General features: G+C 31.7%; 1 protein-coding gene across 1 annotated transcript; it reads right to left on the reverse strand.

Moving 5' to 3' along the window:
- Positions 1-1,782: 1,782 nt before the first annotated feature.
- On the reverse strand, positions 1,783-13,349 carry LOC133805365 (exocyst complex component SEC6). Its single transcript, XM_062243522.1, has 26 exons — positions 13,285-13,349; positions 13,042-13,176; positions 12,467-12,505; positions 12,220-12,308; positions 12,023-12,113; positions 11,502-11,591; positions 11,240-11,319; positions 10,381-10,473; positions 9,333-9,359; positions 8,464-8,571; positions 8,100-8,238; positions 7,931-7,975; positions 7,677-7,732; positions 7,039-7,147; positions 6,494-6,634; positions 6,240-6,419; positions 5,754-5,837; positions 5,578-5,664; positions 5,424-5,468; positions 5,111-5,189; positions 4,668-4,737; positions 3,905-3,992; positions 3,368-3,457; positions 2,763-2,879; positions 2,513-2,575; positions 1,783-2,156 (listed from the first exon to the last, which is right to left on the reverse strand). Exons 2-26 carry the CDS (start codon positions 13,168-13,170, stop codon positions 2,025-2,027), a joined length of 2,271 nt encoding a protein of 756 aa, XP_062099506.1. The 5' UTR covers positions 13,171-13,176; positions 13,285-13,349; the 3' UTR covers positions 1,783-2,024.
- Between the last annotated feature and the right edge of the window lie 1,061 nt (positions 13,350-14,410).

A 14,410-nucleotide genomic window follows, 5' to 3' on the forward strand; every position in this document is an offset into this window, starting at 1 on the left:
GCGTATTATTTTTAAAAAAAAAAATAGGAACCGTAAAAAAATAAAATAAAATAAAATGTGTATTTAAGAAAAAATCTCTTAAAATTGTTAGATTCCAACCCATAAACACTCCTATACATACTAAAAAAATGTATATTAGTTAGTTATTTTGTAAATATATGGTGGCAATAAATCTTCTTTTTGTTGACTATATTAACAATGCCAAGTGGTGACACGTAAATCAAATCCTTTGTCTCATTTATTGTATCTTTTACATATCCTACTAATCAAATATAGGCACCTCATTTAAAATAGAAATTAATTAATTTATAAAATTGAATAAATAAAATAAATTTTAATTTCAAATTATGTAGCTAATTAAGTGTTGGAAAACAGGAAAAATAGAACAAAGGATTAGAATCCGATGACAAGTGAGGAGCATAGCCACGAGAATCTTAATTAATTAGTGAAATCATATTTATATATTGTACAAATGTTTCTCTAGTTTTAACTTTTATGTTATATGTTCCTAATTTTCTTCGCAAAATGACACAATTAGAAAGAACATTGCACCAATATCAATGAAGGAATATCCTTATAGTGCGTTTTGCTCTCAATGTGCATACTACTCATGTCTAATTCTATACGTGTTCACCCCATGTGGTGAATAAAAAATTATTATTTATCTAGTTTGCTCTAGTTTCTAATAATGTTTTTTTTCCCATAAAATAAATAAATAAATAACCTCATTACTTTTCATCTCATGTAGGTCCTTCCTTTTGAGATGAATGGTCTTCCATCTCATAGTGGTACTAGAGTAAATTCCATAAAAAGACTTGAGGGCATAAGTACACCATTGATACTTTTTTTCTCAACAAAAAAATAAAATAATACTTTATTTATGTTAGCTTATATGCTCCACATGAATAAAGTAATAAGTAACTGTACATAGTCATAATAAAATAAAGAGTAATTCTCAAATTGTCCCCTCAAACAAAATTATTGGTGTAATCTTTGTATTTTCAACACTTAATAATTATAATTTCATTTTTTTTATATGACAATATAGTTAGAATAAGTATTTTACAAATTTTCGAAAAATGTCAAATAATTTATGATGCCGAAAACAGTGTTCAAACAGTCTATTGTACACATTTTTTTTATACGTGAGTGAAACAAATTATTTGAACCCTAATTTTATCACCGTAAATTATTTTAAAAAAATTCAAAAACGGGTGAAATGTCTGTAACTATACCATATACCATTATATTAAAAAATTATAATTATAACTATTGAGATATCAAAATCACTAGGAGATGCACAGGTATTTTCTCTAAAAAAAGACTTAAGACTAGGAGGTGCCAAAATCACTCTCAAATTCCTAAGGTGCCTCTCCTTTAAGGTGCCTCTCCTCAATCTTAACCTTACTTTCGGTGAAGAGGAACTCAAGACAAGACTTAAAGTTTAAACAAGGTCTAACCTCGTTAAGAAACTAAGGACGGTAAAGAACTTGAAAATTTGAACAATATTGTGCTTCATTAATTGATTGGCCACATGCATATAGGATTAATTTCTAAAACAGACCAACTATTTTTCTTCAACCATATTAAGAGTCGACACTAATAATTTAATTTAATTTTGTAATAATAATTGATGGCATATGTTACTAAAAAAACAAAAAAAAAACAAAGGTTTCTAGCTTTGCTATGATGCCAAATGTCCTTATTCCTTATAAAATGTCAAAGGAGATTGCAGATATGAAGAAGACATTTAACAAAACCAATTTCAAATTTATTCTAAAATTAAAAGAAAAAATAAAAACTCTTCACTATAAGCTCCATCGGATTTACAAAACAAACCAAACAAGGGTAACTTTGGCATATAATAAAAAATTGGATGTACAAGCAGAGAAAAATGATTTAGCCTAAATAAAAAAGTAAAGCATAGAGTAAATATATTATAACAAATGAATAGGAACTTAATTTTGATGACAACAACATACGAGTCTTTCTAATCGGAGAATCAACCACACATTTTACTCCAACTATGTCAGTTTTCGCCATAATGATCCCTTGGAAGCTGTTAAGCATTTTACTCTTGGGAAAACAAAACCTGCCTTTGGAGGATTTTTATCAACCAGAGAATTCTCATAAATATCTTTGCACTCTTGTACAACCTGTTCAACAAAACACAAAATATATAATCTCAAACTTCTGGCCAAGCTAACAACTCCAGCCACTTTCTCAAACATAATCATATATATATTTATAGGGGGATAGTAGAAAATAAAGAACAAATTACTCCTGAAATTTTCTCACTCAGTATAGATTAAGCACTCGCTCAGAAATAAATATTCAAGGTTGAAACTGAGATAGCAGTATACAAGTATACAAAACCAAACAGTGTATGAGAATTAAAAGTCATGATATCACTTGGTAAACCTCTGGATAGCTCAATTAAGTGAAAATCGAAACCTGTCTCGGTAAGATTTGTTTTACTCATTTAAAATTAAAACTGGGAGTATTGATGTACCTCTTTCGCATCCTTACGGGGTATGCCTTCTCTGAGCCCAACGAGTTTCTCAACAACCTCGGGCTGCAATAGAGTTGATCAGAAATTATTAATAAACGATTTAAGGCAGCAACTTAGTAGTAGAAAAAGTTAGAAATAGAAAGCAATGCATAGAACAAAATGTAACTACTGTACGATAATGCAATTTCTGCAGTTGACAGATAATTTCAATGACATTTCGAAAAACAAAGAAAGACATTTTTTAAGTTACCGGGCAGTCGGGCTGATGTTCAAGAATATTTGTGTAAATGAGTGTGAAGGTATCCAGGCTCTCTGCTGAAGCAAGTTCCCTTAAATCACTCAGTATTCTTACTCTGTTTTCAACTTTCTGCAGCCAGGTTAAAGAAACCACAATGTAGAAAAGTTAGAAGCAATTAATAGACACAAATAAGGAAAGTAAATGCTTTTTTGATTGAATTGGCATTTGGTTGGAAAAGTAACGGTAATCAGCATGGAATGAAACGGTGTAATTTATATTTGATAAAACCAGAACATACCATAGATTATTAAATTATCTTTAAAGGGTGAGATAAAAAAAGAGAATCAGATAACATGAAGAAAATCAAGGTGGTGTTTTGAGGTAACAAGGGATAAAAACGCCTAGCTTTAGACTGAAATATGCATTCCTCCCATATAAAAAAGAAATGGCAATCTTAGGTTCTACGAAAATGGAAGAAAATATAATGGATTGAGATAGCTACTCCCATATGTTAAGACAATCCAAACAAAGTGATGGAGTCTTTCCCTTCCATTCCCTTATTTCCTAGTTAGAAAATGACACTGTTTTAGCCTAGTCAAAGATGGAGTTGCACTTACAGAAACACTTATATACTCCCTGAAAAAGTCCATGAGAAAATCCTCATCCAATCTCATACGGTCAATGGTCTCTTCCTTGAAATGGTTCCTCTGCAATCAAACATAACGGAAACAAATGATTTTACAGGTAAAAATGGCAAAAGGGTAAAAAACAATATAGGGGAAAAAAATATAAAAATTATCTTGATCTCCCTTACAATTACAAAAAGTACACATTGAATGGTTATGGCTATAAACCACTCTAATAATTATGTGCAAAGGAACTTCTAAATCACTTAAATTGAAAAAGGAACCAGGGGTCCTCTTATTTTCACAAAAACAGACTTAGCCTTTAGCAAATTAACAATCTGTAACGAGAATGAAAAGAATAGATATAAAAAGATATCCAAAGATGTGGATCCTACTGGGAATGTTAGGCAGTCAGAACAACAATATGATTATTCCTATCAAAGCTTTGCCATTCCACCAATTCCGATTTTCAGTCAGAACAACAATTCGAAGGAAATTACCAGATAATTTATTTGTAACAAATCATACCTGTGTTAGAAGATGATCAACATAGACGACCACTGTTTCCTCTAGACAAGCTTCAACAAATCTTCTAAAGGATCTTTCTTCAACATACCTTAAACAAACATAAAACTTGATTAGGGAAGCATTTTATTTTTTAAGAGTGTCAAAAACAAAAGAGCCATTATTATCATATATAAGAAGATCATCTGTAAGGTACAATCATACAAGACATAACAAATGCAGATTGTCTCCTCATAAAGCAAGGTAAGAATAAACTAACTCCTAATTTTATAAGAAACATAAAAAATAAAAAATTTTGCTCAAAGGGGTACATTCATTGAGTACAAATGTCAAAAAGAATCTGATGGAGGAACAGACAACTTAATGATATCAGAGAACGTAACTGCAAATGTCCTTCTAACATTCAGAGCACATCTTCATAAAAAGATTGTTCACAATGTTTATTATCCATATCACATATTCACTGGTACCGACAGGTGTATTGTTTCACTACGCACTATTGTCTTGAAACCAACATTGCATAAATTTATTTCCTGTCCCTTTCAGGTAATCTTCGAGACTAACACGAAGACAAAACAATCTTAACTAATTTAAATGCATCCTGACTAAAAAATGAACGTGATGACCTCTTCCATATGTGAGATGATATTATTTTAACAGAGAGATTGTCAGCTTCACATCATAAAATGTTGTAGCAAACTAGCAATAGTAGAAATGTCGAAAACACCAAATATGGTTACCAGTTTCAGAGGGGAAAAAAACTTACAATTTTACATCATTAAAATAATCACCAAACGTTGCAACAAGATACTCAGTAACCTGCCCTTCACACCACTCTGAAAATTCACAAGGAGAAAATTAAACATGGATGAAAAAACAGCAAAAAGATGTAAGAAAAGTAAACAAATCAGTCATTTTTCACACATTTTCAAACATATTGCTGATTTGCTACAACATTATAAAAATTTTAAAAATAAATCATTTATCCTTAAAATGAAAGCTAAGCTAAGCAACAAAAGAGGGAAGGAAAAAAAAACAACTCAATCCCCCTAATGAAGTCTGGGTTTTAGTTTTTGGGCTTCATAGCAACTTTCAGTTACATACTTATATTATTCCCAAACTGAGAGCTTTGGGTTCGTCCAAAGAATTCTAATATCAATCAAATCCAACCCACAACCCATTGACACCTATAGTTATAATATATTTTACCTTTCTGATAAAGTTTGATAAGTAACTCTTGGACTCCTGGATCTTCAAATATAACACTCACGGTTAGATGCACAGCCTCCTACAATCAATCAAACATTTATATTGAAGTCTGGTCAGAAACGCGGACAAATAGCAAAGCAAGATGCCTTCCTCAGAAACTATCCCTTATTGAACAGACAACGAGGATAAAAACTAGTACCACTACAATACAAAAAAAAACTAGTAACACTATCCCTATTGTACATGATATTCATTATGAAGAGAAAAGTAAACAAGATTCTACAAGTAGATCCACCAAAATATACCAACATACCTTCGCAACCTCTAGAAAACCTTTGCAAGTATCCTCAAAATTGACCTGTAAAAATGAAAGTCACAAAATTTAAGAAGAGACAAGCCAATGCAAAAAACAAAAATACTTCAGACCAACACAACTAGAATGACCATATTGATATGGTGTATGTAACCTGCTCAGCATAGTTTTGTGGAAGAGCTTCTATGATGCTATTACTTAGCTCCATTGCAAGATCATAGCAGCGAAGATTGTTATTAATCTGCAATTTATAGCGAAAAGGCATTGGATGCAAGTTCCCATAGGCCCAATTTTTTCATTTAAAGTACTAGCATGTAGATAATTACAAACCATAGCACATAGAGGTTCCAAACCAATTTCAGAAGCAGGTTCTTCAAATCTCCGTCTTTCTGCTGCTTGAAAGTCAATCATTACCTGAAAGAATCATATGTAACAGGATCCAAATATTAACAGGATGCAGAACAGGTGGGATTAAAGAAAAGAACAGGTAAAAAAAATGTCTGAATCAAGATTTCCAGCAAGAATAATTAGATCATCTAATGGAAACAAATATTAAAATCCTAAAGAAAAAACAATACTTCCATGAAGATTTAACATTATTTTCTCAAATAAATGGAATGCACAAACACAACTAAAGAACAAAAGCAATTCACATAAATATTAGGAAACCCTTTGCCTGTTAAAAAAAAAATTATGCACAAGTGATAACTGTACCATGTATAGATTACTTTTGAAATCATATCACTCAAAAGATTGAAAATAGGAAACAATGGAAGTTAAATCAATTATTAGGAAACAAAAGATTGACTAAATAACCTGAATAATTGCCAAAGCAATTCTGTATAGCATGAGATCAGTACTATTATCTCGAACAGTTTGCACTTGCTCTCCTAGGATCCTGAACAAATCAACAGCAGCTGGTGTATAAAGCTTTCCGTCTTCATGTTTCTTCGGTGGATGTACCTTATCAGCATCTAGGATATTCAAGTACCATTTCTAGAAAGAGAACAAGAAATTTGTTGTCAGACAATACAGCTTAACAAAACAAAACAGAAAAGTTAAAATCTTACCTTCGTATTAGCCTGCATTCTCTCTACATATGTATTCATAAGAGGGTCCATTGCACCACTCTCCGAACATACTTGTGCAAGAGAGTCATCAACACCAAGTCCAATCAGATTTTCTTGGTATTCAACTACCCAACCAGTTACCTAGTTCAAAAAAGTAAGAGATGCAACTTTAACCATGTAAACCATAATTCAACTACCCAACCAGTTATCTAGTTCTTGGTATTGAAAAGGCTAGTTGAACTCAATTTTTCTTGGCATGTTGGGACTTCATTTTTACTTTTTATTTTATTATTTTTATGATTAACAACAAGCTTTTGGCATAATTTCTTTTTAGATTTTTGAGAAAATTAATAATACATTACCATAACATCTGGCAAGAAGCAAAAAATAACCATTCTACTTTTATGTTTCGCAACCAAACAGGCCGTATACAATCATATTATTTATTTCATTTAGCAAGCCAGGCTATTTTTTTTTACAAGGGATAATACAGTCTTTGACTGTGCAATTAAATGTTTGAAAGACACAAGGAATTGGGAGAATACCTTCAAAATCTCTATGTTCGTCAGATCATTTGCCCTATCACTAAGTAATCTAAGCATTTGAATAAACCTCTCAGTATACAGATTCACCATAAGTTGGAATATCTCGTATCTGCAATCATAGAAAAAATCAGGAGAGGAATTTTAATCTCTTTTTTTAATAAGAAACAAGAACTATTTTATTAATGATAAATCTTACACACCTTGTGAGTAAGCCTATTATACAGTTTGTAAGTCATGACATTGACAGCCACAAAACACGACATAGCAATGGAAGTCTACTAATGTGCTAGTCCACGACAGCAATAAAAACATATGCATGGATTTTTGGATCTAAAATTTATAAAGACTGCTCCTCATGTGTGTGACTGCTCCTCATGTGTGTGACAAACTATTGAAGCTCCTAACTTTACCCAGAAAAAATCAGACTTGGTGTTGTAACATTTTTCTATGTCAGAATTTAAGCAACTACCAATCAGCCAAACAATGCTAGTCTCATTTAATGTACCTATATGCATATGAATATAAAAATGAAGCAAATTGTACAGCAACTTTACATTTCAAATCCAGCAAATAAAGAACAAATAAGCTGAAGCCTCAAAAATCAAAAAAGAAAAACCAACAAAATATTATACACAAACCTTGGGGGAAAGCAAGGAGCCACGTAGTCATAAATATCACCAAGCTCTTCTCCAATCTAAAAAATATAAAAGAGAACAAGAAAATCAACAAATAAGACGAGAATAGAATGAACTGCATCAAACTAAAGAAGAGAATGAAAAACAATTCACTTTAATGAAAAGAGAAATGACAATGCTGACAAAGATGCTAATTCAGCAAATAACAAAGTTAAATATCACAACTTTAGAGCAATAAGGAGAACAGTTGTGAATACCGTCCGAGCTTCCTCTAGTGCTGCTTTAAGGTCCTCAAAAACAAACTGATACACAAATCACAGTTGAAATGACACATTATTATTAAATAATAATAAAATTTTAAAAATAAAATAAAAAAACGTTACACTATTTGCATTTCATCTGTCTGGGACATTACAAATAAAATACCTCAGTGAGAAGCTTGTTAAATCGCCCTTCAACAGTCATTCTAATTTGCTCATAGCATTTGTCCTTGTAGCCTTTTCCCTGAGCGTTTAGCTTCTGCTGTGTTAAATTTCTTGAAGAAGCCACTGACTTGTTAGACTTTCTGCAGAGGGTAGTGGAACAAGGAAAAAAGGATGAGAAGAATAAAAACAAGACTCTTGATGCAGTTTTGTGTTAAAGTGAGCACAAAATGCATCTTATTATTAACTTACTTCTAAGCAACACAATATGAATTCCCATAATCACACACATGTATGCAAAACGTTAGAAGGCAAATACACAAGCACAGAGCTAAGACATAAATTTAAAACCACGTCAGAATAGTTACTTGGCAGTTCTTCGAGGATTTGCAACTGATGCCATAGCACCACCTCCTTCAGCCTCTGCTGCTTCTTCAGCAAGTTGTTGATCAAGAATTTCTTGCATTTCAACAACCCTAGAAAAAAAATGAAAGAAAAACCTTAAACAACTACAGGAGTAGCACTAAAGTAAATAAATCAGCAGCTGATGAAAAAATGATAGTCATTTTGTGCCCCTCTATATGTGAATTTAGAGAAGAAAATTGCTAAATGGACATGTTTTGTTTAGCATCAAATATTAATACAAATGGGTCCCACAGCAATTAATTCACATGTAGATCTCACATTTCAACTAGTTGTGATGTTAGCCCATATCATTGCTCTTTAAAGACTTAACATATGATATGAAACTATTTTTTCCTTAGAACTCATATGAGTACAAAATAACTTAAGCACCAAGCCATGAGAACTCCACTTAAAAAACGACAGTGCTGCACATGAAAACTGGGTGGGTAGTGGAAGGTAATTATTATAAGGTTTAACTGTTTGTAGTAAATCCTCTACAACTTGTGATTTCTATTCCATACGAAAAGTTATATACTAAAGATCTACCAAATAACTAGTGCAACGTGAATATTCAAGAAAAAAGGGACCGCAGCTTTCAAAAATTTCTTGAATCTTTTAAAGTGTGAAGTAAGATTAGAAAGTAAATGAAAATAACCATACAGTCAGACTTACAAATATATCAAAACAAGTCTTGTGTACAATTAACTAGTTTAATCCCATAAATAAAAAGGAAAATGTATGACAATACAAAATGGACATAACAAATACCAAAGAGATAAATACAGCAGCATATTATGGAATTCAACACTGAGAAACACTATTCAGCACTTACTTCAGAGCACGAACTAGAGTTTGTGGGCTGCAAAACAGAAAAAACATACATAACACCACATGAGAACAAAATGGCTAGAACAAATATAAGAAATCCAAGACTAATACAGCCAATGCACTAACTAAAGTTATCAATGTTTAAGATATATCTTTCAGAGTAGATGCACTTGCAAGGCCAAAAAAATATACGTGAACATCAAACATGAAAATTAATCATGCAAATGACACTAAGAGTAATGTAAGGTCAGCCAGGTTCAATTATAAACAGCCACTTCCCTCGATTGAAAAAAAAAACAATAAACAAGAAAAATAATGTAGACTGATTATAGATTCTTTGCTGCTTTGAGTTACTCTAACTATATCTCAGCAAAGATAGAAAGATGATATCTAATGGGTACTATTGTAGTAGTGATTGTTTTTAATCACTACCTATAGGTATTTTTAGTATTTTTGGTACATAGACAAATTGCAACTATAATGTAGTGACAAAAAATCTTTCACAAATTTTCAGAAAATTTTGAATAATTTAGGATGCCACAATTAAGATTCAAATTGCTTATTTCACGCACGTATGTGAGGTCTCTTGTAATTGCATTATACACCGTCATGTAAAAAAAAATAGAGTTGTAACTTATCTATGTACCGAAAATACTAAAAATATAGTGATCAAAAACAATCACTACACAATAATTTTCCATATTGTGTATGGCCTTAGGAGCTATATGGTCTCCATTAAATTGGATTGGATTCTACTATGATGATAAATGCACTTTAATTGTCCTTGGAAATTTGATTAAACATCTTCCAATATTCCTTTAGTCACGACGGATTGGAACCATATTAGCACCTTCAAGATCTCCCAAAACCCAAACACAAAAACATACATGTTAATAAAAGCCAAATAAGTGAATGACATTAATCAGAGAGATGGAAAGATAGAGAGTTTTGGTATCAATAACCCTGCAATCTAATATTAACAACATTAAATAAAATATGTATTCAAAAGTTACAACCCTATAAATAGTTTTGTAGGTTGTGTAGGACTTTACCTTTCCTTAGAAAGTTTATAGAAGTTAGAAATGTGGCCCCACAATGTCTTCTCAAATGTTTCCCAAGTCCGGTCAACATCTTCAAAATATTCTCTGAGATATTTTCGGGTAGAAACAAAATGAAACAAGTAGATAAGCCTCAACATGTAATAATAGTCCTTGAAAACAAAAAAAGCATTTTGGCAAATGCAACGAAAAAGCTTGACAATGTAGCATTCTCAGTAAGAATTAATGTTTTATACCAGGCTGTCATCCCTTAAGATAAATCATTATTTCAAGTCACAATTTAGTGAATTTTAGAGATAATTCTTTTTAATGAATATATCTAATCGCAACTTTGATTATGTAATTCAACGGGATCAAATAGGAAACAATACTCTAAATCATTAAACTATAATAAAATATATGATTTACCAACATTTCTCAAATTTGAAAAAGAGTCAAAAAAAAAAAAGGAATGGGATGAGCCTCTTAATTTTATTCCTCAGAATTTCTCGAACTAAGAGAACCATGAATCTACAATATGTATGTTCTAAATATCAACCAAACAAACCAATTTCTAGCTTCAAAGGAAACAATGAAAATTAAAGAGAAAATACGTGATCACAACCCCTAATTCATGTCATCTTATTTCAAGAATTAAGTAAAGTTTGCAACAGCAGGTATTAGAGCAAGATTCTATTAATTTTCTCAATTTATTACAGCAATATTACAGATCCACGATGTAAATTATGGAATTGCAAGAACCAGAACAGGAGTGCAATATTCTTCCTTCTTAACAACTGAACTTAGAACAAAGACATGTAAATGCATCAACAAGAATCAAAATAGATGAACTATAAAATCAAGAGAGGAATACCTTAGCCTTCCAACTTCTTCCTTGTGAGATGATGCAGCTGCTAATGCAAACCTCCGTTTTCCATCAAGAGCAGTTAATCTCTACAGCAAATCAATGGATGGTAAGAGAAAAAATATATATGTGAAATTTATAAACTTAATTATTGATCAATCCGTTAAAACAATTAAGAGCACTAAAAGATAAAATAAAAACTTGTCATAATAACTGGTGAGACTATGATCCAAAGAAAAGAAGCATAAATGGATGGAAGCGAGACTAATACCTCATATGTATTAACAAGTTCTTTTTCATCACTCAGGGAGTCCCGTGCCTCAGCAGCTTCATCGGAAATGGACATCATACCCTCAACATCCTATCAAAATTGAGAAATTAATCTAAAGTAATGATAGAGAAACACATCATATAAAACATTTAACAACTCCTTCACCTCTGCACATAACCAGATTAAAATATTCTTAATCAAATTAAATCAACCATATTGACGAGTAGGCTTCTAGTCCTGCAGTATCTCATTCCTTTCATACCATCAATAAGTAAAAAAGTTTCCTGCCTAAACTAATAGTAAAATGCAGGCGCCATTGTAGTGGCCAGTACAGCAGCACTTTAAAGAGTACTGTGTAGAAAGAAAATGAACATGAAAAGGAAAAACGCCACCTCATCTTAGCAATTGAATTTGATTCAGATACAGCTAAAACAAGAAAGATCACATGCTTACAGGCATGCTCATCAAATCAGATGTATTATGTGTAAAATAAAAACTTCGGCAAGGTCAAGCTCACCTACCTTAAGAGTTGTATTTAAGTTATTCCTTGCATTGCTAAGGAGCTTTATCTGGTCATGGTTATCAATTAAATTCTGGCATTCTTGACACAGACTGATACAAACAGAGTAATTAAGTCAAACTTAGCAATTGAATAAGTAAACATTGCAATAAAGTGCTAAAAATAGAAACCCTCAGGCACATTTCACTGAATACATACTTATCAATAGAAACAAAATTTTCACGGAGCTGATTTATTGTCTTCTCAGATAATGCTAATGATTCAAGCCCAGCCTCTGCCTGTTCAACCTGTTGTCAAAAAAGATTATGTTACTAACCTTATGAGCTTGCCATCACTCAAATCCCGAAGTTTCGTACTCAAAATATCAGAGATCATATAATCTGAGTCAAAAAACATTATTGGATAGCATTTCTTCCAAGCTTCGAGTTTAAGTTTGTATACTCACCTGCTCTGCAACCATTGTACTAAGTTGAGCGTCATTTGCCTGACAATGAGCACAACAACAATTCTTTCTTTATTAGAAAATACATACATACATATATTTATTTATCAGATAACAAATCATTCCAACCAAGAATTTGAACTAAATACCTTTATGACATGACTCATGTATATTGATCAAAGTTCAAAATAAAAATTCAAAAATCCCCATAAAATCGAACATTCAGAATATTGAAGAAATAAAGTACTATGTAGATAACGTGAATGCTATAACTGTAACACGAGCACTCCTAATAACATATTTTTATCAAGCATAGAAACAAACACCCCTAAGTTTATATACAATTAAGTTCCATACGAGCAAAGTATCACATCAATCCACACAATGCAATCCCTCCAAGTTCTCTTGTGATCAAAACCACGAGCCATTACTTTGATCAGTGAGCAACCGAAGCCATATAATACCTCAATTATCCTCCAAAACCCAAAATTCTCAGAATACAGTATTCAAAAACCTCGGTAACTTAATCAAAATCACGAAATTGAGTAGAAATATGGAAACGAATCGAACTGAAATACCTGTTGGCGAGTAATGTAATCGGCCTTGATGGAGGCGATGGATTGCAGAAGCTCCGGAAGAGGCAAAAGCTTGGCGACCTCTCGTACGGCCGCTTCCTTGGCTTCGACCCCAAGATCCTCGACCATCATCTTCTTCTACACATATATGGAAGAGAGAGCAATTTCTGTGATATCGAAGAACATGAAATCAAAATCAAAATCACAAATGGGAATGTTACGAGAGATCTGTGTAAGAATGCTGACAGTTCCAAGTTGAATGTTGAATGTTCTATGGCCCAAATTTAGATCCAGAATGAAAATAGAAAGTTGGGCTTTCGTCACTTTAGATTGAATAATTTTATTTTTACCATATTTTTGTTTTTATTGTATTATATCCGTTTTTAAAAAGTATAGGTTTATGATTTGAATTTAACTTTATAAATCTAAAAAATTAAATGAGTGGGATTCACTTAAATACTTAATTAATTAACTTCTTGTTTTGAAAAATGTTAAAATCCTTAATTCATTGGAGAAATTGAAAAGTAAATCAAAAAAAATATTGGGAATTTACCATATTTTTGTTTTTAATTAATTATTTAATAATTGTTTTATAATTTGAATTTTTTAATTTTGAATTTATTATTCTTTATAAAAAAAAACTATTAGATAGAAAATTGTTTTCCATATAATTCTAGAGATTTCTAATCCTTTCACCGACACAAAAATAGATTTCTTATTATTTTTCTATATCCCTGAAAATTGTCTTCCAAGATCTCATGTGAATATCTTGAGAATAGATATAATTCCCACCATAATTCTACGTGCCCACTTGCGTCATGAGGTGTAGAGATACATCTTAGAAGATCTTGATCTGAGTATTTTGGAAGCTGCTAAAGATTGGATGTTCGTATGAGATACAAAAAGATAGCGAGGAATATTGATAGTTCTAGTAAAATTCCTTATCTTTTTCTATGCCATTGATTATTATATGCATGTTAATGGATCCGGCTATTTAAAGATTGTTTAAACAAACAAAAAAATTGAAATCCCCAGACCCACCACCTCGTGCATTCCGCTGTGCACATGATAAACCGGTTACCAACAAGTGTTGTATTTCATATTATGTTTATGAAATTGTATTTGTTTTTTTGTTAGAGTATATGAATTCCTATAGGTTTCTTAGGCTTATTTGTACTAATCTCCGTGAAACTCTCTAAATGCATTGAGAGACTCGAGTCTCTTAGTGTTATTCGTACCGATCTCGGAGAGACCCTCAAAAAGCACTGAGAGACCCACTGTTATAATTGTAGCTAACTATAATTTTTTTATTTAATTGTTTATTTTATAGAAATGTGTATATTGTGAATATTTAAGCGATTGTTTTATTTTA

This window comes from Humulus lupulus, chromosome X (assembly GCF_963169125.1).
Source record: "Humulus lupulus chromosome X, drHumLupu1.1, whole genome shotgun sequence".
Classification (NCBI taxonomy): Eukaryota; Viridiplantae; Streptophyta; class Magnoliopsida; order Rosales; family Cannabaceae; genus Humulus; species Humulus lupulus.

Excerpts from the sequence above, each read along its gene's own strand:
- LOC133805365 (XM_062243522.1), bottom strand. The coding sequence starts at position 13,170 with ATGATGGTCGAGGATCTTGGGGTCGAAGCCAAGGAAGCGGCCGTACGA. Across the intron at positions 6,420-6,493 it reads GAATGCAGGCTAATACGAAG|AAATGGTACTTGAATATCCT; the intron begins GTAAGATTTTAA and ends TTCTCTTTCTAG. Across the intron at positions 3,993-4,667 it reads TATTTTAATGATGTAAAATT|GTATGTTGAAGAAAGATCCT; the intron begins GTAAGTTTTTTT and ends TGTTTGTTTAAG.